The sequence below is a fragment of the Gracilinanus agilis genome, chromosome 1 (genome assembly GCF_016433145.1).
Source record: "Gracilinanus agilis isolate LMUSP501 chromosome 1, AgileGrace, whole genome shotgun sequence".
NCBI lineage: Eukaryota > Metazoa > Chordata > Mammalia > Didelphimorphia > Didelphidae > Gracilinanus > Gracilinanus agilis.
The window spans coordinates 516,432,587-516,458,589 of NC_058130.1; the positions used below are offsets into that span (position 1 = coordinate 516,432,587).

General features: G+C 37.4%; 1 protein-coding gene across 1 annotated transcript in view; it reads right to left on the minus strand.

Moving 5' to 3' along the window:
• The window catches only part of RGS20 (regulator of G protein signaling 20), a 147,088-nt gene extending 127,296 nt beyond the window's left edge, over nt 1-19,792 (minus strand). The window contains exon 1 of the mRNA XM_044658016.1: nt 19,673-19,792. Within this exon, the coding sequence (XP_044513951.1) occupies nt 19,673-19,792 (120 nt within the window). The remainder of the gene's footprint in view (nt 1-19,672) is intronic.
• Nucleotides 19,793-26,003: the final 6,211 nt, after the last annotated feature.

The window sequence follows — 26,003 nt, forward strand, 5'->3', positions numbered from 1 at the left end:
GGCTGAAAGGGAGAAAAGTCCATTATAGGCATGGTGGCCAGAGTTAGAAAAGTTATATAGGGAGGTGACTAGGTAGCACAGGGGATAGAATGCTAGTCTTGGTGTCAGGAGCTCCTGGGTTTAAATCCAACTACAGACACAGTGACCCCTGGGCAAGTCACTTAACCTCAGTTACCTAGTTCCTACTGCTCTTCTGCCTTGGAATTGATACTTAGTATTGATTAGAAGATGGAAGATAAGGGCTTAAAAAGAAAAGACATGTAGGTGTGAGAGAATAAAATGAGACAGGGTTGAGGCTTGAGGAATACTCTCCTTCAGATGTCATTTTAGAATACTTGAAGGAGAGCAATATTTGATAAGGCTAGAAATGTGTGTTGGAGCCAGATTTAGAAGGCCTTAATTATCACTGTAAGGGTGAGAGCCCAAAGCCAATTTGGGCATTGGCAGGCTGTGTATCCATATGCAATGCCAGGAATATAGTTAGTTAGGTAGACACACACAGGAGACAACTGTCTTTCTTCCTGCACTTAGCTTTGTTTCTGTGCCTTTCTCTTGTACACTCATCTGTACAGAAGAGCAAAAAGAGTTTGGAGAAAAAGAAGGTCCTTGAACCCCAGAGTTTTCTTGGCAGTTGTTGGGTAAGTACCTCCTACATGGATGATGATATGGGTAGCCTAATCTTCAGAAATGAAAATTTGGAGATATAAAGGATACCAGCCTTGAGCTAGAAAAGCAAAGTCACCCTAAAGACACAAGCTTAGGACCAGTGCTTTTGTTGAAAGATTTTTTTTGCTTGAGAGAGCGTAACTAGACAGGAGGAATTTGTTTTGTGTCCTGAGTTTGGTACTTGGGCCTATTTCTTGTTGGGTATGGGAAGTCTTTTAGGTAAGAATCTGGAAAGGAATAAAACAGATCACTTCCCTGAATGGGAGCGGGGAAAAGCAAAACTTTTTAGGGAGGGTTTTTACCCTGGTCTGGTGATTTAAGCAAGGGCTACTACTTTCCTGAGCTCTAAAAAAGCCTTTTAGCTTTGAACAGAGAGAACATGAGAGAGTCTAACCTTTTTATAAAGCAGAGATAGCACTCTCTTCAAGGACTGTAGCTGAAGCTGGGAGCTAGAAGCAGAGAGGAGCTCCAAAGTTATCTACATGCCCAATGGGGTTATTTGTGGCAGGACTAGGTGAAAACCATCTAACTAGTGGAGACTGTGAATCCAGCAGAGACTACATAATGAGCAGGGCAGTATCTATGGAAAAACATGGCCATCAGAGATCACTAGAGAATAAGTCTAGCTGGAATAGCAAAATGGCATCACCAGGAGAAATAGGAGGCACCAGTGAACCTTCAATGCCAGAGGCACAGGGTTTCCCCACATGAATATAATGATCAAATGTCTTCCCTGTGTGCATGACCTTCCAGCTTTGGGCCCTTGTTAGACATGTCCCCAGGAGTGTTCCTGTCCACTCTTTCCATTAATATATATCATAGATGGCTTTTCCATTCTTTTAGTCATGTCCAACCTTTTGTGAACCCATTTTGGAGATTTCTTGGAAAAGATACTCTTTTTTTGCCACTTCCTTCTCCAGTTCACTTTACAGATGAGGAAACTGAGGCAAACAGAATTAAGTGCCTTGCTTAGGGTCACCCAGCTAGTAAGTGTCCGATATTGGATTTGAACTCTTGATTCCAAGCCTGTTGCTCCATCTACAATACTACACCACCTAGCAGTCCACTGTAGAGGGTAAAACAGCTTTATATGGAAAATGTTTTTAGCACTAATTATCTTTTGATACTATTTCATTAAATGCCTTTGCTTTCAATAAACTGAATTCTCTGGCTGATTATTAAAGGTAAACGTATTGGGGGGACCTCATGAGAATGGTTTTGATGGATGTGGAACCACAAAGTATTTGGCCCCTAGGATTGTCTTATCTAGAGAATCTGCTCTGAAACCTTGGCAAGTTTTTCTGTGAGGAAGTGAAATGATTGGATTGGCCAATGAGGAATAGGGAGAAGGGTCTGGATTTGTGAGGGCAGGATAGGGATCTCCCAGGTGAGTGAGGGTCCTCTGCCAATGCAAGTCATCACCTTTTCCTCAAATCAGAGAGTAACCTTGTGTGGTGAGAGGCTTGCCTGGGGGCACATAGCCAGTGCCTATCAGAGGTGGGAACTAAACCCATGTTCCCTTGTTTTTTCTTGTCATATTGCCTTTCCACAAGAAGGATTAATTAATTTGATAGCAGTCCTCTCAAATTTGTTCTTCTCATAGGTGCCAAATTAATATGGATAAGATTTTGTTGCTCTCCTATTCCAGATGCTCCAGTAAGTTCCATATTAACTGTCCACTTAAGTACCAACTCCCCTGCTTTGCATTTAAAGCTTTTCACAATATGGCCCCAGACTGTAATTTATCACATATTGCCTCCCTTCGTGTAGCCAAACTAGTCTACTTGCTGATTGGTTGATTTGTTTTTAAAACACATCCATCTCTCTTCTCACTGTGCCTGTCATGCCCTTTCCCTGTCTATGTCCCCAGACATGAACTAGACTCCCCCCTTCCCTCCACCTCTCAGAATCTTCAGTTTCCTTTAAGTCTCTGATTGTACCACCTCCTATTCAAGAGCTATTCTAATGCTTTCAATTATTGGTGCTCTCTTGACAATGAAATTATTTTGTACTTTCGAATTTGAATACATGTTGTTTCTCCTTACCTAAATTCCTTGGTGTCAGGGACTATTTTATTTTTAAAATTTGCATTATGCTTAGCACCTAGTACGTGGTCAACAAATATTTGTAAATTAATGAATGAAGGGGTGCTTTGGAGAATGGAGTTTCAAGGGGACCAGTTAGGAGGCTATTAAGATAGGACAGGTAAGAAGTAATGGAGGCCTAAGCTAGTGTAATTGTCTGATACTTTTCTGCTTTCACTGCCAAAATCCTAGAAAAAAATCAACTATAGTACAAGCTCTGGAACAAACTCTCCCAACTCCTACTTTCTCTTATTGCTTAAGTCCCCAGGGCTCAGCTGTTTTGCTTCATTTTTTTTAAAAATAAACCCTTAACTTCTGTGTATTGGCTCTTGGTGGAAGAATGGTAAGGGTGGGAGCTGTTTTGCTTCTGCTGAGGGTTCCAGGGGTAGCCCTAAAGGATTGGGGAGTATTTTTCTTTCTTTACTTAAAATTTTTTTATAATGAAAAATCTTTACCTTCCATCTTAGAATCAATGCTGTGTATTAGTTCCAAGGCAGAAAAGTGGTAAGAGCTAAGCAATGGGGATTAAGTGACTTGCCCAAGGTCACACAGCTAGGAAGGGTCTGAGGCCAGATTTGAAGCCAGGACCTCCTGTCTCCAGATCTGGCTCTTAATCCACTGAGACACTTAGCTGTCCTTGGAGAGTATTCTAATGTTGTAGTTCACGAGGCCCCACCAGTGTGCTTTCTCCTTTGATTATCAGTTGAGATCAAATAGTAATCCAAAGTTAGTTATCTAAGGTTCCAAAAGGAACAATGGAAGAGAGCACAGGGGATTTGATAGGTAAGACTGAGATGGATAAAGAAGAGGGTATATCGCCCAAGTTCCATATTTTTTAAAAACAGAAAAAATTTACCACTGTCTCTTGGCACATAGAAATGCATGCAAATTTATTCTTCCTCTTGCCTCCATTTTTAAGGGGAAAATCCCAATTTTACACAGACAAAGAAATTGGAAGGTCTCTTCTGTTTAGGCTTAATTAGATATGGGTTAATAATCCAAATATCTTTCTCTCCTTTAATGCAGTATCTAATTAAATTTTATATTTCTGATGTGAGCCTTTGGTCCTGCCATAGTACTTTAAGTTACTAGAATTATGGCCAAAATGGCCTGGGAAGGAATTTCTTTTCACATTTTACCTCATAGATTATAATAATCTCATCATTCTCATTCAGTCATGCATAGATCTGCTGCTAAGCAACAATTCATCATCGATAAATGCAGACAGAGTAGCCACAAGTGGCTTTATGACTAAAGGGAACATTTTCCCCTCTCTTTACCATGTCCCCAGAAACCTTGTCAGTGGGAATTCTCATCATCCTGCAAGAACCAATTAATTTTGGTTTTCATGCAACATCAGTAACCTCTGACCCTCTGACTAGAGGGTAGAACCATGAACTCTCCAATCTACAATAAAGGGAAGAAGCACAGGACAGCCCCTTTCTTATCTGACTGCACTTATTTTGGAACTTTTGATTTCTCCACAATTCTTTGAATGGATGCTTTCTCCATATTTTCCCCATTCCCCCTTTTAGCTTTTGTGTGTTGCATCATCTTTGGACCATAAACACCTTGAGGACAAGTATTATCATCATTTTTAATCATAACACTCTCCATATGTTGCCTGCCACTCATGTTAGCTGATCTGTCCAGCTGTGCCCACAGTCCTCTAATTTTCATGCATTTCCATTTTCTAGCTGGGCACAAAGCCAGATATCCTTGTGTGTATTATGTTATGTTAGCTCTTTGAGACAATATAATTAGATCTAAAAAGTGGCATCTGTTGTCTTTTGAATTAATACAAAAAGTGTTTTGTTGTCTAACTGTCTCTGAACTGCAGAGATTTCATCCTCAGTAGATGACCCTAATCCTTAAGAAAGCACTAATATTTAAAGAGGTCCTCCAATTTGGGGAGGCAATTGTCCTTTTTTTGTTTCATTTTGAGTTTTGTTTTTTAAAACCAAATCTCTAACTTCATTGGTATAGAGAACTCTCAGTGAGGAAATGCCCTCTCCTCATGCAGATCTGTACCTTCTCTCCAATGTACTTCAGTCTAACAGTGAGTGCCTGAGGCACTGGGAGGTTGTGACTTACTTGGGGTCACTCAGACATTATATGTCAGAGGGGGGATTCAAACTCAGGTCTTCCTGACTCAGGCCAGTTTTCTATCCACTACATCAGAATATAGTCACCAGTCCAGTGACTATAATAATTTTCAACCCTCCACCTCCCCGCTCCTCTTCCACCCCGACAAAAACTTACTTTGAGACACACCAATTGGATGTGAGTGACCTCCTTTTCACCTGTTTATTTGGTTGCAAAATGAGGGGATGAGAATAGTTGGTTTCTAAGATCCCTTTCAGTGCCACCATTTTATATTTCTATTATTCTTGTTGAAACTAATAAGAGTTACATTTAAGATAGTATCCATGTAGTCTGTTCTTTAGAGGAGTTGCTGTCAGCTGATAGTTATATGATAGAAAAGACATAAGTGTATATAACTCACTGATCATCTTTTGTGGCATCCAATTCCAATTGAAAAGTGGTTTGTACTAAACCTAGAGTATCATGTGCAGCTCTGTAATTTTACATTTACTCTCTAGAAATTGATAAACACTACAAATTGAGACTTTGTTTATTGTTCTTTTGATTGTCTAGACTTAAGAAAGTGATGGAAAAAATGTTAATAATGCAAATTAAACTTAAAAATATGCCTTGCATACATTCTTTTAGAGAACTAACTTTTAAACACTTGGCAGTACACCTTTGGTAATAATGCACATTAATATATAGCACTCTCCTCACAACTGTAAATGTCATTTGCATGTGGATGTTTGGGCTGTTCAGAGAGGATTAGCACTTCTCGTATGAGGACTTGCCTAGCCTTTTTCAGGGCTGCTCATTCACCTTTGGTGTCCATTTGGCCCTCAGTTCTCCCCTGTGGCTCCAAGAACATGCATGGTAGCCACACCCTGGTAAACCATCTGGATAGATGGACTCAACCAGGTTGAGGGCAACTGCGGGGACACAAAACTTTCAATAAGTTAGGGAATATCTACCCCAAGCATATGAAGATTCCTCCTGGGGCAATGGGTGGATGAGAGTAGGAAATTTGTTCCAATAACCATGAAGATGATTGAAGCAGGTGTTGTGGAGCACTTAGAGCCATTTCCAGTAATCCTGACGTCCTGCCACTGGACTTTTATGACTGAGAGAGTGAGGCTGATGATTTTGTGTACCTCTGCCTCAATTAAATCCAATTCATTGTGATGTCATTGAACCTCCTTGGAAAAAGATGAACAACGACAATGGGACATTAGGTTCCTGCCAGCAGTCAGCAACTGCTATATGAGTTTCAAGTGTGGGCTAATTTCACTGCTGGAGGGCAAGGACCCCAAAATATCTCTATTCACTTTGAAGTATTAGGGAAGATAGAATGTTTCTAAAAGAAAACAGGCTTTATTGAGGAAGAAAAAGGATACAAGATGGCAAAGGAGATCTCTAGAATGATGATTGCTTTTGATAAACCTATGGAGAGGGCAGAGAAATTATATTAAAAAGCTATTGATGGATTGGCCATTTGGCTATTTCTAATAACCTGATTGGAGATAGTCAAAATAACCTAGATTATTTTGATGAAGACATTTGCTATTGCTAGAAGACCATTTAGTGCATACCTAATTATTTTTTCCTACAAGAATCAAATATTTTGCCCAGTGGATATTCCTAGTTTTCTTTTTACCCTGAAAATGTAACATTATCATGCTGTAACAGAAGAAAATACCAGAGTTAGAGAGATAAGGAAGGAATTTAAATAAATTAATGCTCTTATTTTAGGCATGAGGGAACTTTGTTTTTACTACTTCTCCTCCACCTCCTCCATTTTTCCTTCTCCTTCTACTCCTTTTCCTCCTCTTTCTCTTTCTTCTCATTATCCTTCCATAAGAGAAGTTGTAGAAGGAGTGAGAGATAAGAGGATTTGAGCTGAATAAGGAGAAAGAAATCACTTCAGTGATTTTGTGGGGGTTGGACCAGTGAAGTACTGATTTGAGGAGGAGAACTTGAGGAAAATTTGGAGTAAGTCTCCACCTCCAAATACTAGTCCATATGCCACTTCCAGCTTGAAAATAGAACAGGATCAATGACAGTTAAAGAAGCTAAAAGTAGATTAAGGAGAATTAAAAAGTAGAACCTGAAGAGGAAGGATTAGGGAGGGAAAAGAGAAAGTAGTTGACAAGACAAGGCAAACCGAGTAGGAAAAAGTAGGTGGAAAAGTTGGAGGGTGAAGCAAATGGTTGGAATGGGTTGGTGGGTGGCAGATAAAATTATTGGATTGATATAAGATTGATGGAGAGGTAGGCATGACTATGGAGTTGTAGAGGCTAAAGAAAGGAAATTGAATAGGGTTGTTATGAGGTGTTAATTAGCTATAACCATTTAACTAGGTTTGAAGTATAAACATATAAAAATGACCTTTTAAAAACCAAAAAAGGCTGAAAATTAAACCAGGATGGAAGGAAAATTCTACAGTGATTGCATCAAATATTTGACATTTGCATTTTTGTCAGTAATTAGTGACTCCTAAATGAGTTCCAAGTGTAGGATAATTTCCCTGCTGGAGGAAAAAGGTGCAGGCACTCAAAAATAACTTTCTGCATTCCAAGGTATTAGAGAGAATGAAGTATTCCTAAAGAAAACAAATTTCAAAGAGAGGAGAAAAGGAATGGAGGGAAGGGTGAAAGGAAGACTCTGACTCTGGATGGCAATATCTTATTCAAAAGAAATATCTAGGTAAAAACATTGCATATTAAGAAGGTATACTCATGTGTGGAAATTCAGAAACCAGAGAAAAGCATGGCAGAGAGCATTTGGTGGAAGGTCAATAGAGGGAGAACCAGAAATGATTTTGTTCATTACCCAGCACTACAGATTGCCAGGAAATAACTGAGCAGTTTGAGAAATAGATCACAAGCTTGGTACAAAGGCATGATGGAGTAATGATGGGGAGGATTTCAATTATCCAGACATCTGCTAGGATTTTCTCTCTGCCAAAAGCAGAATAGTTAATAACATTTTTAAAAATTATTAACCCAGTTTAAAAAAATTATTTTTCTACAACAGTTTCCAACATTTTTTCAAATAATATTGAGCCTCAAATTCTCTCTGTTCCTCCCTCTCTACTTTCCTCAAACTCAGCCCCGACCTTGAGATGGCAAGCAATTACATATAGATTTTACATGTGCAATCATGCAAAATGTTTTTTTCTCATATTAATCCTTCTGTGGAAGGAAACTCAAATTAAACAATAAGAAAGAAAATGAAAAAAGTTTGCTTTGGTCTGGATTCAGACTCTCTAAGTTCTTTTTCTCTGCAAGCAGATGGCATTTTAAAAAATCATGAGTCCTTTGGGATAGTTCTAGATCATAATATTGCTGAGAATAGCTAACTTATTCACAATTGTTCATTGTACAGTATTTCTGTCTCTGTACACTGCTCTTCTGGTTCTACTTATTTCACTCTGCTTCAGTTCAAGAAAGTCTTTCCAGGTTTTTCTGCACTCTTCATGCTTGTTGATTTTTACAATATAATAGTATTCCATTACAATCATACTATAGCTTATTTAGCCATTTCCCAACTGATGGGTATCCCCTCACTTTCCAATTCTTTCCCCTGACAAAAAAAAAAGCTACTTTAAATATTTTTGTACATATTGGTCCTTCTCCCCTCTCCTCATGCCCTTAAAAAAAATCTCTTTGGAATATACACCTAGTAATATTATTACTGGGTCAAAGGATATGTACTATTTTATAGCCCTTTGGGCATGGATCCAAATTGCTTTCTAGAATGATTGAATCAATTCAAACTCTCCCAACAGTGCATTCATGTCTCAGTTTTCCAACATCCCCTCCAAGTTTTGTCATTTTCCAATTTGATAGGTGTGGAGTGGTATCTCAGAGTTGTTTCAGTTTGCAATTATTTAATTAATAGTCATTTAGGGCTTTTTTTTTCACAACTAAAGGGAGCTTAAATTACTTTGAGAACTGCCTCCTCATATCCTTTGACTATTTATCAGTTGGGGAATGACTTGTACTCTTATATATTCAAATCATTCTCTATGTATTTAAGCAACGAGGCCTTTATTAGAGAGGCTTTGAAAATTTTGTTGCATCATTATGATTACTGTGCATTACTATCCATCTTATTTTCCCCTGTTTAGTTTCTTATCACCACCTCCCCCAATTTACCCTTTCCTATCAGCCTCAGTCCCCATCTTTTATGCTTTTATACTCCTACTTTCTTGGAGGGTAAGATAGATTTCTATACTCTATTGATTGTTTATGTTCTTCCCCCACTGAGCCAATTCCAATGAGAATAAGGTTCACATGTTACCTTCCCTTTCCTACCTACCTTATCTTCCCCTCCACTGCAAAAGCTCTTTCATATCTCTTTTATGTGAGATAATTTACCTTATTCTGTTTCCACCTTTCCTCTCCTCTCAGTGCATTCCTCTTTCTCATGCCTTAATTTTATTTTTTATATCATCTTATCATATTCAAGTCACACCCTTGATTTCTATCTCTGTATACTCCTTCTAATTGTTCTAATAATAATAAAGTTCTTTGTAATTACAAGAATCATCTCCCTAGGTAGGGATGTATACAGTTTAATCTTATTGAGTATCTTGTGATTTCTCTTTCCCATTTACCTTTTTGTGCTTTTCTTGAGTCATATATTTGTCAGTCAAATTTTCCATTCAGCTCTTTTTTAATCAGAAATTTTTGAAAGTCCTCTATTTCACTGAATTTCCATTTGTCCCCCTGAATAATTCTGTTCAGTTTGCTGGGTAAATGATCATGCCCTCTGATTCATTAATGTAGATGCTGCTAAGTCTTGTGTTATCCTGATTGTGACTCCTTGATATTTGAATTGTTCCTTTTTTGGCTGCTTAAAAAATTTTTTCCTTGCTGTGGGCATTTTGGAATTTGGATATAATATTCCTGGGATCTCTTTCAGGAAGTATTTCTTGCAATGTCTATTTTGTCCTCTAGTTCTAGAATATCATGGCAGTTTTCCTTGATAATTTCATGAAAGATAATACTTAACGTATTTTTATTGCTCCTGGCTTTCAGGTAGGCCAATAATTCTTAGATTATTTCTCTTGGGTTCATTTTCCAAGTTACTTGTTTTTCCAATGAGATTTTTAATAATCTTTTTTTTTACTTTGTTTTTTCTTAATGTCTCACAGAGTCATTAGTTTCCACTTGCCCAGTTCTAATTTTTAAGATATGTTCTTGAGTGATCTCTTGTATTTCCTCTTCCATTTGGCCAATTCTATTTTGTAAAGAGTTCTTTTACTCAGTGGATTTTTGTACCTCTTTTTTCAAAGGGCCAATTCTGTCTTTCAAGAAGTTTTTCTCTTTGGTGCATTTTTGTGCATCTTTTTCCATTTTGTCAATTTTTTTAAGAAGTTCTCTTCACTGGATTTTTGTGCCTCTTTTACAGCTGGCCTATTCATTTTTCAAGATATTAATTCTTTCAGTATTTTTTGTGACTCCTAACCAAGCTGTTGACCCTTTTTTCATGATTTTCCTGTATTACTCTCATTTGTTTTCTCAATTTTTCTTCTACTTCTGTTACTCAATTAAAAAAAACCTTTTTGAGTTTCTCCTCTCATTGTTTTTGGGCTTGAGAGCAATTTATATTTTTCTTGGAGGTTTTGGATGCAGCAGTATTGACTTTGTTGTCTTTTTCCAAGTTTGTGTTTTGGTCTTCCCTGTCACTAAAATAACTTTCTATGTTGAGTTTCTCTTTTTGTTGTTTGCTCATTTTTTCTTTCCTTTTAATTAAAAAAAATGGATCCTGGGCAAGTTACTTAACCCTGTTTGCCACAATTTAACTGCAAAACGAGGAGAAGGAAATGGTATGCTCCTCCAGTATCTTTGCCAAGAAAACCCCAAATGGAATCGTACAGAGTCAGATATGACTGAAAAACAATGACTTCCTGACTCCAGGCTGAGTTCTTTATCCACTGGGTTACCTTGCTGCCTCTATTATTCAATCTGGTATTCCTAGCCAGAGTGGAAAAGAATAGGATTTCATATACCTTTAGAGAGTATTTTTATTTATCTCTGAGTATGATGAGCACATTCATTTTTTTTCGAGCTTTTGCTCATGTTGTTCTATTCATTCTCTCTCTCCTCATGACTTTCCCTCTCCTTTATGCCTGTCCAAATTCTATCCCTCCTTTAAAACCTTTCTCAAATCACAACCCGTCCATGTAGCTTTCAATTCTAGCCTTCATAGAGCCTACACATTCTGAAATTATTACAACTTAAAACAGTACAAAGATTTTTGGAATACTTGTATATTTATCAATGTTGATTTTGTCTTTCTAAGTAGATCACAAATTCATTTACCTAATTGTTTAGGTTTATTGAGCTAACTTGACTTAATGAAGCTAAACTTCATTAAGCTAATTGCATCAATTAAACTCATATATCTTCTTGGTTTAACTCTGCTTAAAATGAACTGACTTAGTCTTGTCTTAGTTGAGCAAAGATACTAGGACTTTCCCACTGAGGTAGGGTAGGAAGATTCAGGTCAAAAGGCAGAAGTGCCATGCTGTATGATGTTATGGAAAGACCTCAAAAGATCTGGGCTTAAATCATGGTCTCCAAACTTCCTAGTAATGTTAACCGGGGCCAATCACTTAATCTCTCTGAATCCCATTTTCCTCATCTGCTAAATGGGAATAAGAATACTTTCTGCCTCTTAGAGTTATGAGAACATTGTTTTGTAAACCTTAAAATGTTGAATGAACAAGATAATAATAATAGCCAATAGCTGGCTTTTATTTGGTGCTTTAAGGTTTGCAAAGTGCATTAGAAATATTTGATCCTCACAACAACCCTAGAAGATTGGTGCTATTATTATCCTCATTCACAGCTGAAACATCTGAGACAGACAAGTATTAAGTGATTTGTCCAGTGTCATAAAACTAGTAAGTGCCTTAGGTCAAATTTGAACTCAAGTCTTCCTGATTCCATGTCTAATAAATACTATATGCTCTAATAATATATGAAATAGGGATAGAACCTGGAAAAAGTTTCCCTGCACTCTAAAATTCATGCCTAAAATATACATGTCCTTTTGAATACTCACAAAACTGCAGAAAAAGCCAGGCAACATTTATGTCACTAGAAATTATGAGATATGACAGATCTTATACTGTACATGATGAGACAATACTTTTGTCTGCTATCATGGAAAGGGTACAGTTCTGAGAACCATGTTACATATGTATATGTACTGGTAGTAGTGAGGTACTTTCACCAGGACAACCTTGAAGGGTCAGAGCCTTCTTTACTGATCTATGAGGTGATGGAAGGACTTTAAAAGCACAGATAACTAGTAGCACCAGGTGGTGAGGAATGGGAGGCAGCCATGCATTTCATATATATCTGGCAGAGAAGGAATAGATTTTTGAGCCGCTTCTGCAATGCTCTGATGGTTGTATCTTGGTCAGGTCAGTCCATCCTTTGCAGGATTTGAAGTGTGTTATATGAGAGAGTGGGGATGAACAGTTGGCAGGTGGGCTCTAAAAGATTTGCAGTGGTTGGGCTGTGTCAGTCTAGGGCAGGGGTCTGCAACCTTTTTGGCTGTGAGAGCCATCAATGCCACATTTTTTAAAATGTAATTTCATGAGAGCCGTACAGTGCTCACAGTGCACACTCCTGTAACAGTGCCTGAAAAAAAATTGACTTTATGGTTCCTGCAGAAAGAGCCATATCTGGCCCTCAAAAGAGCCAGATATGGCTCGAGAGCCATATGTTGCCGACCCCTGGTCTAGGGTTTTCCTTCCCATTTTTCTTGATGGTGTGCTGTGTGGCTCTGCCTAATAAAATGCCTCAGAGAAGGCACTAGAGAGCTTGTGTGATAAATTTGTCACTGGATATCTTGAATTGTCTAGTTGGACCCAATGCTGCCTGAAAACCAGGACACAGAGCACATCTGGAAAGGGGATCTCAGTGGTCATGGACTCATTTGTTAAATTCGGCCAGTGCAAACACATCTTATCTTCCATATCTGAGCTCAATGACCCACCACTAGGGAGAATAATCCATCACTGAATAGCCTCATGACATGACAAATACATCAGCCCTCCAGCCAGTGAAAAGTTAGCTTAATCTTTGTATTGCCTTTTTTTTTTTAACCCTTACCTTCCATCTTGGAGTCAATACTGTATATTGGCTCCAAGGCAGAAGAGTGGTAAGGGTAGGCAATGGGGGTCAAGTGACTTGCCCAGGGTCACACAGCTGGGAAGTGTCTGAGGCCAGATTTGAACCTAGGACCTCCAATCTCTAGGCCTGGCTCTCAATCCACTGAGCTACCCAGCTGCCTCCCCTTTGTATTGCCTTTTGCTGTTCCTTCCCTTCTAGTTCTGAATAGAACCTTTGGCCTCATGATTAAACCAATTGTTAACATTATTCCTCCCTTTAAAAATTCCTCTTCTACTAATTCTGCCAGGGAAGGAGTGGTAGTGGTAGTGGTAGTGTGGCCCTTCAGGTCAGTGTATCAGTAAGCAAACATTTATTAACTTCTAAACTATGCCAGGTTTTGTGCTAGGGTAGATATACAAATATAAGCAAAATGGAAGATAATCCTTGTCCTCAGAGAGTTTGTAGTATAATGGAGGGAGATAACAAGTAAAAAGGAGATGAACAGGGGAGGTGAAAACATGAAAGCATGGAATCAAAGCCTGGAGAATGAAGAATAGTGGGTCCAGTTCCTTCCTCAAAATAGATTCAGGAGGAACTAACCAATAGGAGAAAGAGGTTAAATCCTGAAAAACCAGTGGAAGTGGTAGTCAAATTCAAGATGCTCTTAATGAAAGCAGCTAATTACTACCAGGGTATATAAACTCTCAACTTGTTTTTCAAAACTGGTCCTTAGGACCATATCTATTGCATGTTGTCAGGTAATACTAATGTCTTCTTTGTTACTCATCTGTAGTCTTGATTTTTCTTATCTTTCTTCTATGACCTCAGGTTGAACACAGTAGTATCTAAACTACAACCAGGAAAATTCACCCAAGGCAAATAACTTTTTCCATTTCAGTTTTCTCATTTTTTATGATGACAATACCAATTTCACAGAGTTGTAGTGAGCAGAGCTCTGTAAATTTTAAAGTACTATAGAAATTGATGCCTTTATTATTAATGTAATTTATTTCATGAAGAGAATATTTTCCCAAAGCTTAGAAATGTCTGGCAGTGAGTGAGTGCAGGGAGTGGAGGGAGAATGTTAGAGGATAGAGTTGGGGACTGTCTCTGAAAAAAGGAAAAGAGAGATACCATTGCCATGGCAGCCCTTCTACCAGGAAATGCTACTTAGCCTAGAGGAGAAGTCATGACATTAGCTACTGCCCCAAGGACAACATTTCTCTACTGCTGAATTCCAAAACCTCCTGAGGGACACTGCTCTGCTAGGCACTGATGTCTCCTAGACTTTTTTCTTAGCAATTCTCTGAGATAAGCCTTTTGTGGGTGTGGACTGAAGAAAGAAGAGAGACCACAGACTACACTGGAATCACAAGAAGCCTTGGGGATGGAGTCATTCTCCTGAGTTTCCAATTGTGGTCTCTCCCATTTTACCTTCAGGGCTTCCCCTACCCTACCTATAGGCTTGTTGTTGTTCAGATGTCTTCAGTCATATCTGATCTATGTGACCAAGTTTGGGATTTTCTTGTCAAAGATCCTGGAGTGGGTTTCTATTTTCTTCTCCAGGTCATTTTACAAGAAGAAACTGAGGCAAACAAAGTTAAGCGACTTGCTGAGGGTCATACAGCTGGTAGGTGTCTAAGGTCAAATCTGAACTCAGGTCTTACTGACTAGACCCAGCATTCTATCCTCTCCATCACCTACATGCCTACTTATATGTTACTTCTTGTTAAAGATTGGGTTGTTTCCTGATCCTTAAGGGTAAATCACTTGATTCCAACAATGTTCCCTTGGAGAAACAAGAATCATCCTCCCTATCTCCCAATACATACTGTCCATCCACTTTTTTTTTTGGTAGCTTTTGTAGCTTCAAAAAATGGATAGTCATACAAAGATAAGGCATCTTGGGTTGATTGCCAAGGCTTTATTTCCTAAAAAAGTAAGATATGGCTTTATTCTGGATTTGCTTCAGTGTCTGAACCATTTGCTCAACAATATGGAACTGATGGTACATTCCCCATATGCATCCCAACTCTCCAAATGATCTGCATAAGATGGTCATGGTCAGGGGTCCCAGATCTTCAAAAACAGCACAGAGACCAAGCTGGAAAGTTGAAGCAAAGGAGCTAGAAGAAACCAAGGAGGGAACAATAGCAGGATTGTGGAAAGGAGATCAGCTGACATGGAGGGGTTTATACGAGTGGGTATCTAGGAAGGTGGGTAGAATTCTAAGTGCTTTGGAATGTTATAGCTCAGATACTTGTCTTTAGGGTATGAGCCCAGGAGAATGAATAGCTTTACAACTGCACCTTACAGTATCTGGTTATCTTCAAGGTAGCTGTAACTGAGAGAGTAACAGCTATTTAGGTAGGATTTCAAGAAAATCTAGTTAATAGGTAAGAAATGAGTTTAAAGGGTAGCTGAAAATAATTATAGGAGGAAAGTTATAACAGTTCTAGGTATACAGTAGGAGCTGATAGGCACAGTAACCTCAGAAAAGGCATCTGCTCTTATAGTAAACAAGAATTTTCTGGAGAAATTGCTTACAGAGAAGAAATAGGTCCTACGTTCCATTATCAACTCTGCTCTGATTCTTTATGAGACTTTGGACCAATTGCTCTTCTTGGATTCTGAACTCACTCTTCTGTGAAATGGAAAGAGCACTGCCTTAACTTTTGTTTCTCCAAGATAAAGCACTCACATACATGCTATATGCCAGACGATATGTGAAGGGACACCAATATAAGAAAAGAAGATTCCTATTTTCTATGAGCTTACAATTCTATTAGGCAAAACCAAAACATTAAAGGGACCTGGGTTTGGGAGTGAGGAGCAGAGGAAGACTGTTAAAGAGTAATGGATATTGTCCATGAAGTATCCATTTTATTCTATAATAATAGCGGGATATCTATATGTCATCACTTTAAGGTTTGCAAAGAAAACATATATTTGCTCATTAGCTCTTTACAACAACCGGGTAAGGGAGGTGTTAACATGATTTCTTATTTATAGATGAGGAAACTGAGGTTAAGTAACTTGCCTGGGTCACAGCAAGTATTGGATCCAGGTCGGATTTGAACTTAGATCTTCTAGAAACAGGTATGACATATAAATGTTGTTGACTAAGGATCATTTCAAAAATAAGAAAAGCTAATGTTTTTAAGTGTTCTTTTGCAACAGTTGGCATAATTTTAGAAATCCATTTATTAAATACTTAAAAAACTTGTTGTGTTAGATTCAAAGCTAGAATCAGTATGATTCAAAACTCAAGCCCAAAATGGGACAATGTGGGATTTCTGGTTTTGCTTCATGCAGGTATTCTGCACATGATTGACCTACAAGGATAGAGTCAGTAAGGCAGGCTTCAAATAATCTCCTCTTTATTTTAATATCAGAGCAAATCCTCCTGAATTACTACCTTGTCATGGTGAAGGGACTTGCAGAGCTCAGTGAAACTTTGAGCTGTGTTGTGCAAGGCTACCCAAGATGGACAAGATCACAGTGGAGAGTTCAGACAAAAGCAGCAATGAAATAAAATTTCAAAAATGATAGAATTTTATCTATTTGAATCCAAGACAAAACTCACAGTAATACAAATCTATGCTCCAACCACTGATGCTAAAGAGGCAAAAGTTGATCAGTTCCATGGAGACCTACAATATCTTCTAAAAATGACACCAAAAATAGATGCCACATTCATCTTAGGAGACTGGAATGCTAAAATAGGAAATAAAAAAATAATTATAATGACTGGCAAGTTTGGCCTTGGAGTACAAAATGAAACAGAGTAGAGAGTTTTGCCAAGATAACTCTCTGGCCGTAGCAAACACTTTTTTTTCAATAACTCAAACGATGATTCTACACATGGACATTATTAGATAATCAATTTCTAAATCAGATTGAGTGCATTCTTTGCAGCCAAAGGTAGAGAATTTCTATAGAGTCAGTTACAACAAGACCTATAGTTTACTGTGGCTCAAATCATGAGCTTCTTATTGCAAAATTCAGACTTAAATTGAAGAAAGTAGGGAAAACCATCAGACTGTAAAGATATGACCTAAATAACATCCTTTATGAAGACGAAGGGGAAGTGATGAATAGATTTAAGAGACTGGATCTGGTAGATAGAATGCCTGAGGAACTATGGACAGAGGTTAGCAATGTTGTATAGGAAGTAGCAACAGAAAACATTCCAAAGAAAAAGAAGAGCAAGAAAGCAAAATGACTGTCTGGTGAGATTTTACAAATAGCTGAGGAAAGAAGGAATGTGAAAGGGAAAGGAGAAAGGAAAAGATATACCCAATTGAATGACATTCCTATAAGGCCACAAAGAATAAGATTTGACTTCATGTCCAAACAACAACAATTAGAAGTAAATATAAATTCCTCTACTTGGCTTTCAAAACTCTTTACAACTTGGTTCAAATCTAGCTTTCCAAGCTTATTATACCTTATTCTCCTTTATACACTCTGTATTGTATAAATGGAGATTTTGAACCTTGGACTTCATCCCCCATAAGTCCCTTAATTTTCCCAAAATTCCCTTTAATCTCTCCTGCGCCTCCATGTTTGCTTCGTCATGTTATTGTTTAATATTTGGCTGTAACTCCTCCCTATTTCTCTTTTATTCCTGGGAGCAGGCTGGTTAGTAACCGTTTAGTTAGGTCTCTTTTAGTTTATTATTAATAAAATATTCATAAATATAATATTTAGTATTTTGCATATTAATTTTAATATCTACAGTATTCCAGCCAAATTGTCCTTCTTCCTATTCTTCATGCAAGACAATCCATCTCTCATTTCTGAGCTTTTGTGCTGGCTTTCTTCCCTCAGGCTTGGAATATACTTTCCTCACCTCTACTTTTTAGAATCTGAGCTTCCTTCAAAATTCAATTCAAACACTATCTTCTATATTAATCAGCTAAACAACAAACATTTATTAGTTATCTATTGTGTGCCAGACATTGTACTAGGTACTGAAGATTTAAACCAAAAACGAAATCATCCCTCACCTCAATGAGTTTACATTCCATAGGAGGAAGATGAGAAACCAGTCAGGAAGCAAGCATTTATTAAGCACTTATTGTGTTCTAGGCAGTGTCACCATTCTTGCCATCAAAGAGCTAACATTCTTATAGAAGAGACATGTTAGTAACTTGGTACATAAAAATGTATGTGCAAAATATATGTAAAAATACCAAGCAGTTTTCTGAGACTAGGTGCTGAGGGCATTAGGAAAGGCTTCATTGTCGAAGGCGATACTTATATGAGGCCTTTTGAGAGGTATCCCCTCTCTCCCACAGCTGCCAGTGCCCTTCCTTCAATCTGGAAATTACACTGTATTTTTTTTTGTATACATTTCATATGAAAGGCTGTTTTTCTTAGCAGAGAGTCAGCCTCAGAGCAAGGGTTCAGATTCAGCCACTGCCACATTTTAGCTATATGGACCCCAGGTATTACACCCTTTCAGTGTCCTGGGTAATAATCTATCATTACAAGCAGCAAAAGAGTTGTTGATGTGTACTATGAGAACATTCTCACTGGGAATTTTTTACACCAATGAAACCACTCCTCCCCCACTAAGTAAATACCAAAACAAAAAAAAAAACAAAAAAAAAAAACCAAACCCCAATCCAAGTGTATATGCTATGTAATTTATCCATGTTGTTTCCTTTGATAAATATGAGCACCTAGAGTTTTCAATTGTATCTTGGTTTCTAAAATTTCTTGACTAATTATTTAGCTTTTCACAACTCAACATCAGAAAGGTGAGAAAGCAAAAAACCAAGTAATAGGTAAGGATCATTATTGTATACGATCCCTTCAACATTTGCAAAAAGTTTATTTGCTGAAGATTCCAGATGAGATCATTTGAATTTTTAAAAAGCTTCTTAATTCTAATAAAATTTGTTAGGAATTTACTCAAGATCCTGAAATTCAATTCATTTCAGTTCAATTCATTTGTTTTTTTTCTGTAATGTGCTATCCTACATGATTGAAGATACACTGGAAAAAATAAAACAAAATTTCTATGAAATACTTCTATTATTAGGTTACTATTTATAGATCTAAACACAGAAGAATGTATTTTCTGCAAAAAACATTCACTCATCTCTATCAATAATATTATGGAACTCTGGACCAATAATTATGCCTAAAATTAGAAACTCAGATTTCTTAAGAGTTACTTCAATGAAAAAAGATAAAAGAAAAAAAAATCTCATTCTTGGCTCTCTACTATTCAGTACAAAATAAATCAATTTCATCATGTAGCAGTTTTGAAAATATCTAGAGTCTAAAAATTATCCTCTCATTTAGGAATACAATATTAAGGAAACTATATAAGGGTACTGCCTGCAGCTGTAAGATCTATTCATCTTGTATTTCATCATTAAATATACTTAATATACTTAATTCCCCTCTCCCCCACACACATTTCTTTATTTTCAGAGAGAAGAAATAATTAACATGTCCTGATTTTGGTGATGAAGATCCTTTAGACTGAGGAAAAAACAAGGCAGACAAGCACCGTATTCATCATAGGTGTAAGGTTTAACTCAGAATAAAAGAAATTCACAGTTTAGGACTCCTACTACATCTCAGTAAAAAAAAGAGAGTTTGATTCTTGAACTTGTTTGTATATTCCTAATATCTCCAGACCCACCCTTCTACCTGGATGAGCATTTGTAGTCATGTTCTTACCTTGATATAGTGAAGCACTTTTGTATCTTCTTCATGTTCATCCTTGATGTTTTCCCTAGTTTGGTAAATATTTGCATTTTGTCTCTCGATCCTAAATTGGAGCAGAATTTGCCTCCACATAGATGGTTTGGGGAATCAGTTCTGGAGACACACTTGAGAAAACATGAATATTCTTCTTTATACTAAAGAAACCAAATGAATCCCATAGCTTGGGTGGAAAGATACCAGTAGAGAATCAACTCTATTTCTCTGTCTTTGAAAAATGATAGTGAGTCTTGCCAGGTCCTCAACAGAGTTTACAGTGGTCAAGGCAGAAAGGGATTATCTATGCTTTGTGAACCAGTACCTTAGCCACAGAGCTTTAGTATGCTGTTCCGGCTTAGAGTTGAGACCCATTATTTGTTGTGTCTTTGTATCTGAGGACTGAATTCTAAAGGCAAAAGTGCATGCCAGATTCAAGTCCATGGTGAGAACCTTACAAGTGATACAGGTCATCTTTGCAAAATTTGCAGCACAGTTTGCTAGTTTAGAGCCAATAGTTTTCTCTTGAAGCTTCTTAAAGAAAGAATTGGACATGGGGGTGGGAAGATGGGGATGGGATGTGACACAATGCTGTTTTAGTGATGTGTGCAGAACAGCCATGTTTAGCTTAAGTCAATAGTCTTTGTCAATCACATACTGCCCAACTGACAGAACAGATGGTCTGTTGTTAATCCGTCTAGGCTCTTTGAAAAGACCATTTTAGTAGCAGCTATGTTTGCATATAGAGACTTATACTAAACTTAGAGGGGGAAACGTAAGCTCAGCTATTAATAGACTGCCGCATTTAGATTACAAAAGTGCTATTAGAGGTTACTTTCTTGGGAGGAAAGGGATGAGGAAGGGAATAAGTATTTATACAGCCCCGTGTTCCAGGCACTGTGCTAAATGCTTTTCAAAGATTATCTTATTGGATCCTGGCATGAGATCACTATTCACAGAGTTAATATGTCAAGAACTGCCATTCCAATGCCACAATTTAGTGAAAATGTTGCAAAAAATTATTAGGTGTGATAAAAAATATATTATTAATAATAATAACCAGAGAGAAGTTTGAAAAATATACCCAAAGTTATACACCAGTATTCTCAAATGCCTAAGGATCCCAGCAAGCTGCATATTGACTTTGAAAACCACAGAGGTTTATAGGTGTATATATATATTTTAATAATTCATCATCACATTAAAATCAGATAGGGATTGTATTTTAATCTGTTTGGGCTGCATTTGGGAGTGTGATGGGCTGCATGCTGCCCTTGGGCCACAGATGGCTGTGAGGTCTCTGTTCTACAATGATGGCCACATCATGCAGTAGAAAGTGAGTGATGAATTGGGAGTTAGAGGACATGGGTTCAAATCTTGCTTCTGCCCCTTAATATTTAGACGACCTTAGGCAAATTGCTTAAGCCTTCTGAAAATGAGGAGGTTTGGGCCACCTTGCTTCCAAGACCTTTTCTGGCTACAAATCTGTTACGTAGAAAGCATGCTAGACCTATAGTCAGGAAAAATGAGCTAAAATTCTGCCTGAGATACTAACTGTGAGAACATGAAACCAATTTTACCTTAGAAACTTAGTACTCGCATCTGCATATGACTCTGACTTAAGTAGGCTAGTTTTCCCCGTAATATTCTCTTGTGTTTTCCCACTGTGAAGTACAAGAACCATAGAGTGCCAGAAGTGAAATGTCCAAAATCATTCATATAAATATTTTCTAAAAGGCTCTTACTTGTGCTGAATTGAGCTTTTGAAATGAAGACAATAGACTGCTTATTAGAGGTATCTCAGAAAACCAAGAGATCATACCAGAGAGAAGTAGCATTTTGACAGGAATTTGCAATAGGTGAAGATAAGGGTTACTCTGCTTGTTGAATGGGAAGGAAACCTCTCCTCCCCTCTACCTTCTGCTGTGGCTCCCTGAATGCTCAGTACTCATCAGTCAGAACTGCCAGAGTCTAGCCAAAAGAAGGCATAAACCTCATAGTGGGGTGATGAATAAAGCTTCTAAAGAGGTACATTTAGATCATTTCCACTTTGGGAGAAGGCCAGTATAGCTTCTGATCTTGAATATTTTGGTGGGCTGTTTACCATGACAGGGGAGTGAAAGTGGCTATCCATGAAATTATTCCTCCCCCTACTTAATACTGAGTAAATCACTCACAGAAAAAGTTCTCAACCCCAAAGGCCACAAGCACTGCCCCCTGGGCAGAGCTAGGCAAATTGAAAGGCTATGATTGATTCCTGTGAAGAAGGGGAGAGACAGTAAGTGATGTGGAAAAAGGGGTATAAAAGGTGAGACCCAAAAGAAGATTCACGAATTCCTGGGCTTTTGTTCTGGGTTGGAGATTGCTGCACTGGAGAGGCTTTTTGGATGAGTGACTGGAGCTAAAGGAAGAGGCTTGCATTGGTGGAACCCTTGCTGAAGACACCACTGGGACTTCTTTGGATAGTAATTATAGGGTATCTAGCTAGGCAGCAATTTCTACTTCTTTCCTACATCTCTCTCTTTTACTATATTTATATTAAGTAAAATTGTTAAAAGTTAATAACAGCTATTTTGACTTAAGGGTTAATTATTTGATAAACAATGATCACAATCTCATTTTTTAACTCTTATATTTGTCAAACCCATTTTTACCCTTACATCTATTGGCAAAACCAATTTTAGTTATTACAGATTATAATCTACTGCTGTGCACACACTGACTTTATCCCCTTAAAATGAAAAAGGAACAGGAATAGAAATTTGGCTCTTATTTATTCTTTTGAAAATCAAAGAATTTATAAAATTGTTATAGATAAGGGTGTTGTGAAATTCAAATGAGATAATAGATATAAATACATTGTAAACCTTAAAGTGATATATAAATTCCAGTTATTAATCATTATTATTATTGTTGTTATTGTTGCTGTTGTTGTTCTTAGCCTACAGTCACTGGCTCTCTTGTATGGTAATCACTTAATTCCTTGAGCCTTACACTCTACTCCTATGGGGCTCAAGCAATGTTTACAGAGTAATACCTGATAGAAAATATTTAACATCTTAGCTCTCTTTCTTGCAAAATGTGTGTATGTGAACGAATTTTTTTAAACCATTACTTTCTGTTTTAGAATCAATATAATTGGTTCTAAGGCAGAAGAGTGGTAAGGGTTAGGCCAGTGATAGTAAACCTTTTTTAGACCATGTGTCATGCCCTGCCCCCCCAGAGACTATGCTACCCCTCTTACCCCACACAGCGGAGGGAAGAAGCATTCTCTTTGGACTTCTGGGCAGGGAGCTGGGGGATATGAAAAATGTCATCAGGCACAGTGGAGAGGGGGAGGGTAGCAGCTCCACCCAAATCCCTCTGCCTTTCTAGTAACAAACTTTGATGGAGGGGGTGGCCCATGTGCCCACAGAGAACACTCTGTGTGCTATAGGTTCACCATCATAGGGTTAGGCAATGGGGGTTAAGTGACTTGTCACACAACTAGGAAGTATCTGAGGCCAGATTTGACCCAGAACTTCCTATCTTCAAGCCTGGCTTTATTCACTGAGCCACCAAATTGCACAAGTACATTCACTTTTCAGTTGAATTTGCATTCAAAATACTTTCTTAAGTCTAGACAATCAAGAAAAATAAAAATCCAGATCTGATCTGTAGAGTGTTAATCTTTGAAGTATAAAATGTCCACTGAAAATTTAACCATCAGCTCTGGCTCTAGCACATACCTGATTACAAACTTAAAAGATGTTTGATTACAGCATATTTTACACAGAGTTAAATCAAAGTCCAATGAAGACTAAAATACATGACTTGCTGTTCATGCTGTGCAATCAATTTGTTTAATCTTTTAGAGTAATAGGAGCTTGGATTTAATAAATCTTACCAGGCCTATTTCTAGCAATTTTGAGATCTGTGATTCTGAAAGAAGCATTGTAGACAACAATAAATATAATAAAAAAAAGATATTCTAACAAGAAAAATTGAATTGCTATGTTTGTACCTTAAAAATTATGATAATTAGGCAACTATTTTTATAGACTGTAGAATTATCTGAATCTTAGTCCTATACTTTTCTACAAAAGGCTGGAGTGAAGGTTCTTGGCTACTAAAGAGCACTTAACAGTCAGCACCTTTCACTGGAGACCACCATTTTCAGAAAGAAAAAGTGTCCAAACAATTGAAAATAGTTGTTACCTAGAGTGGCCTCAGACTAATTTCAAAATCTTTGATGAAAATAAGCTCAATTTTATAATGTGGTTTATGTAATTTTCAGCAGCTAGGAAGTGAAAAGGGCCAGAGGTTAATTGCCCAGAACTTTTCATGTAAAAGGAGTTGTTGGGTCATTTATGCTGTTTCAAATGACATCTTCCTTACAATAATTTATTTTAGTAAAAATGCTTTATTCTAGCTTTCACACTAAATCCACAAAAGTAAATGACATAGAAGAAAATACTTAAATAAATGGACACACTATATATTTGTTAGGGTCTGTGTGGCCTTTTGAAAAATTAGTCAGCATCTTATTTTGAATGCTATGACCTGTGTCATGTTGTTAAAGTGGTAAAGAATTATGAATTTATACCTGTAAAAGTGAAGCTAAGAGATGACTCAAGCCAGTCTGATTATGATTGCTATCATTATTAAGATGATTATACTATGATTATTATTGTGATTATGCCAATTATTATGATTTTTATTGTTATTAGTGTTATTATTAATATGGTTTATTGTCTACTGAAACTTCAAGTGTACCTCCCATTTTAAGACTCCTTTCTAAAGTCCCATATTGATTATGATTAATCACTGTAATCCTTTTTTGCTTGCATGCTAAGAATTAATAATTTTCTTTGATGCATGACCTCTTGTAGCCTCATAAATTTTCTTGTCAAAAGCTCAGTAGTCTTTGTTTTCTTTCCTTCTAATTTCTACAAAAGAGATTGCTCTTGCATTATACCAGTAGCTTCCGTTAGGTTACAGGATATTTGTTAGTGCCTAAATTGAACAGACTGCCCATCCTGAGATAAACACTAGCTCCCAATGCCACGGACTATCTATAGCTTAGGGTAATTATGAGAATGACACCATCACAGCTTTTCCCATAGCCTAAAGTTGCCCATGTTGAAGACTAATGAGAGACTTGAATTATTGCTAAATTTCAGTTCATCAAAAACTAATCTTGAGTACAGAAGACTGCCCATAAGCTAGCCAGAGGTGTTTTGAACAATTAGTAATGCTTAAATCTTCAAGAAGCCTTAAGGAGAAACTGGAGGAAGTTGCCAAAGAGCATGATACAGCTAAGATATTAGAGACTTTATTGCTACCTCTGCATCATCACCAAGGAGGAAATATTACTAAAGAACTTCAAACAAATTGCTCTAAGGATTCAGATGATGACTCTAAGAGTGGTATAGAGAGATGTGGAACCTTGTTTAGGCTAGTCTGATAGTTTTCCTAACTTGGATGTTACAGGCAAGGGTCCTTTGGAGATCGGTTGACAAGAACTTGACCATATAAACATTATTCATGGAATGTCCCAGATATAGATGGATGGGATGTATGTCTAGACAGCAAAGGCAGCCTCTTACAAATGAGCCTTATGTATCCCAGAGAGGTCCCCCAAAGCAGGATGATTTTCTGGATTTCTAAAAAGGAGAAATAATCCAAGTTGGGACTTGAAGGATAGGCAAGATTTGGAGAGACAAAGAGGAAGTGGGAAAATATTTTGGATAAGGGTAACAACATTACCAAAGTCAGGAAGGTGGAAAAGAATATGGTATGCTCAAGAAGTGGTAAGTATTCAGACCCATTTTAAGGAGATGATTCATATTCTTACTTGAATAGTTGAAAATGATATTGGAAAGTTTGGTTGGGAACATATTATAGTGGCCTTTAAAATTCCAGACTAGGAAATTCAGATTTTATACTGTAGAGAAGAAAAATTCCAAGCTTTTGAGTAGGCAAGTAAGACAATGAGGGCTACAGTTTCTTTGGAAGATTAATACTAAATTGTACAGAATAATAGGACATGACATAGGAGGATAAAGTGAATATAACATATTATAAGGGAGGAAAGGATACAAGTCAGAAGACAAACACGGTAATTTAGGAATCAATCTATATCTTTTTGTTATCAGATCAGAGGACTTTTAATACATACCACACTGAGCACATATTTGTTGATTAATAAAATGGAACTTTTTTGGAGGTGAGGTTCTGAATCTGTGATTTCACTGATCTAGGGAACTCCTGGTAAAGGAACTTACTTTACTAATACAGATCAACAATGGCTCAGTAACACAGATTTAGA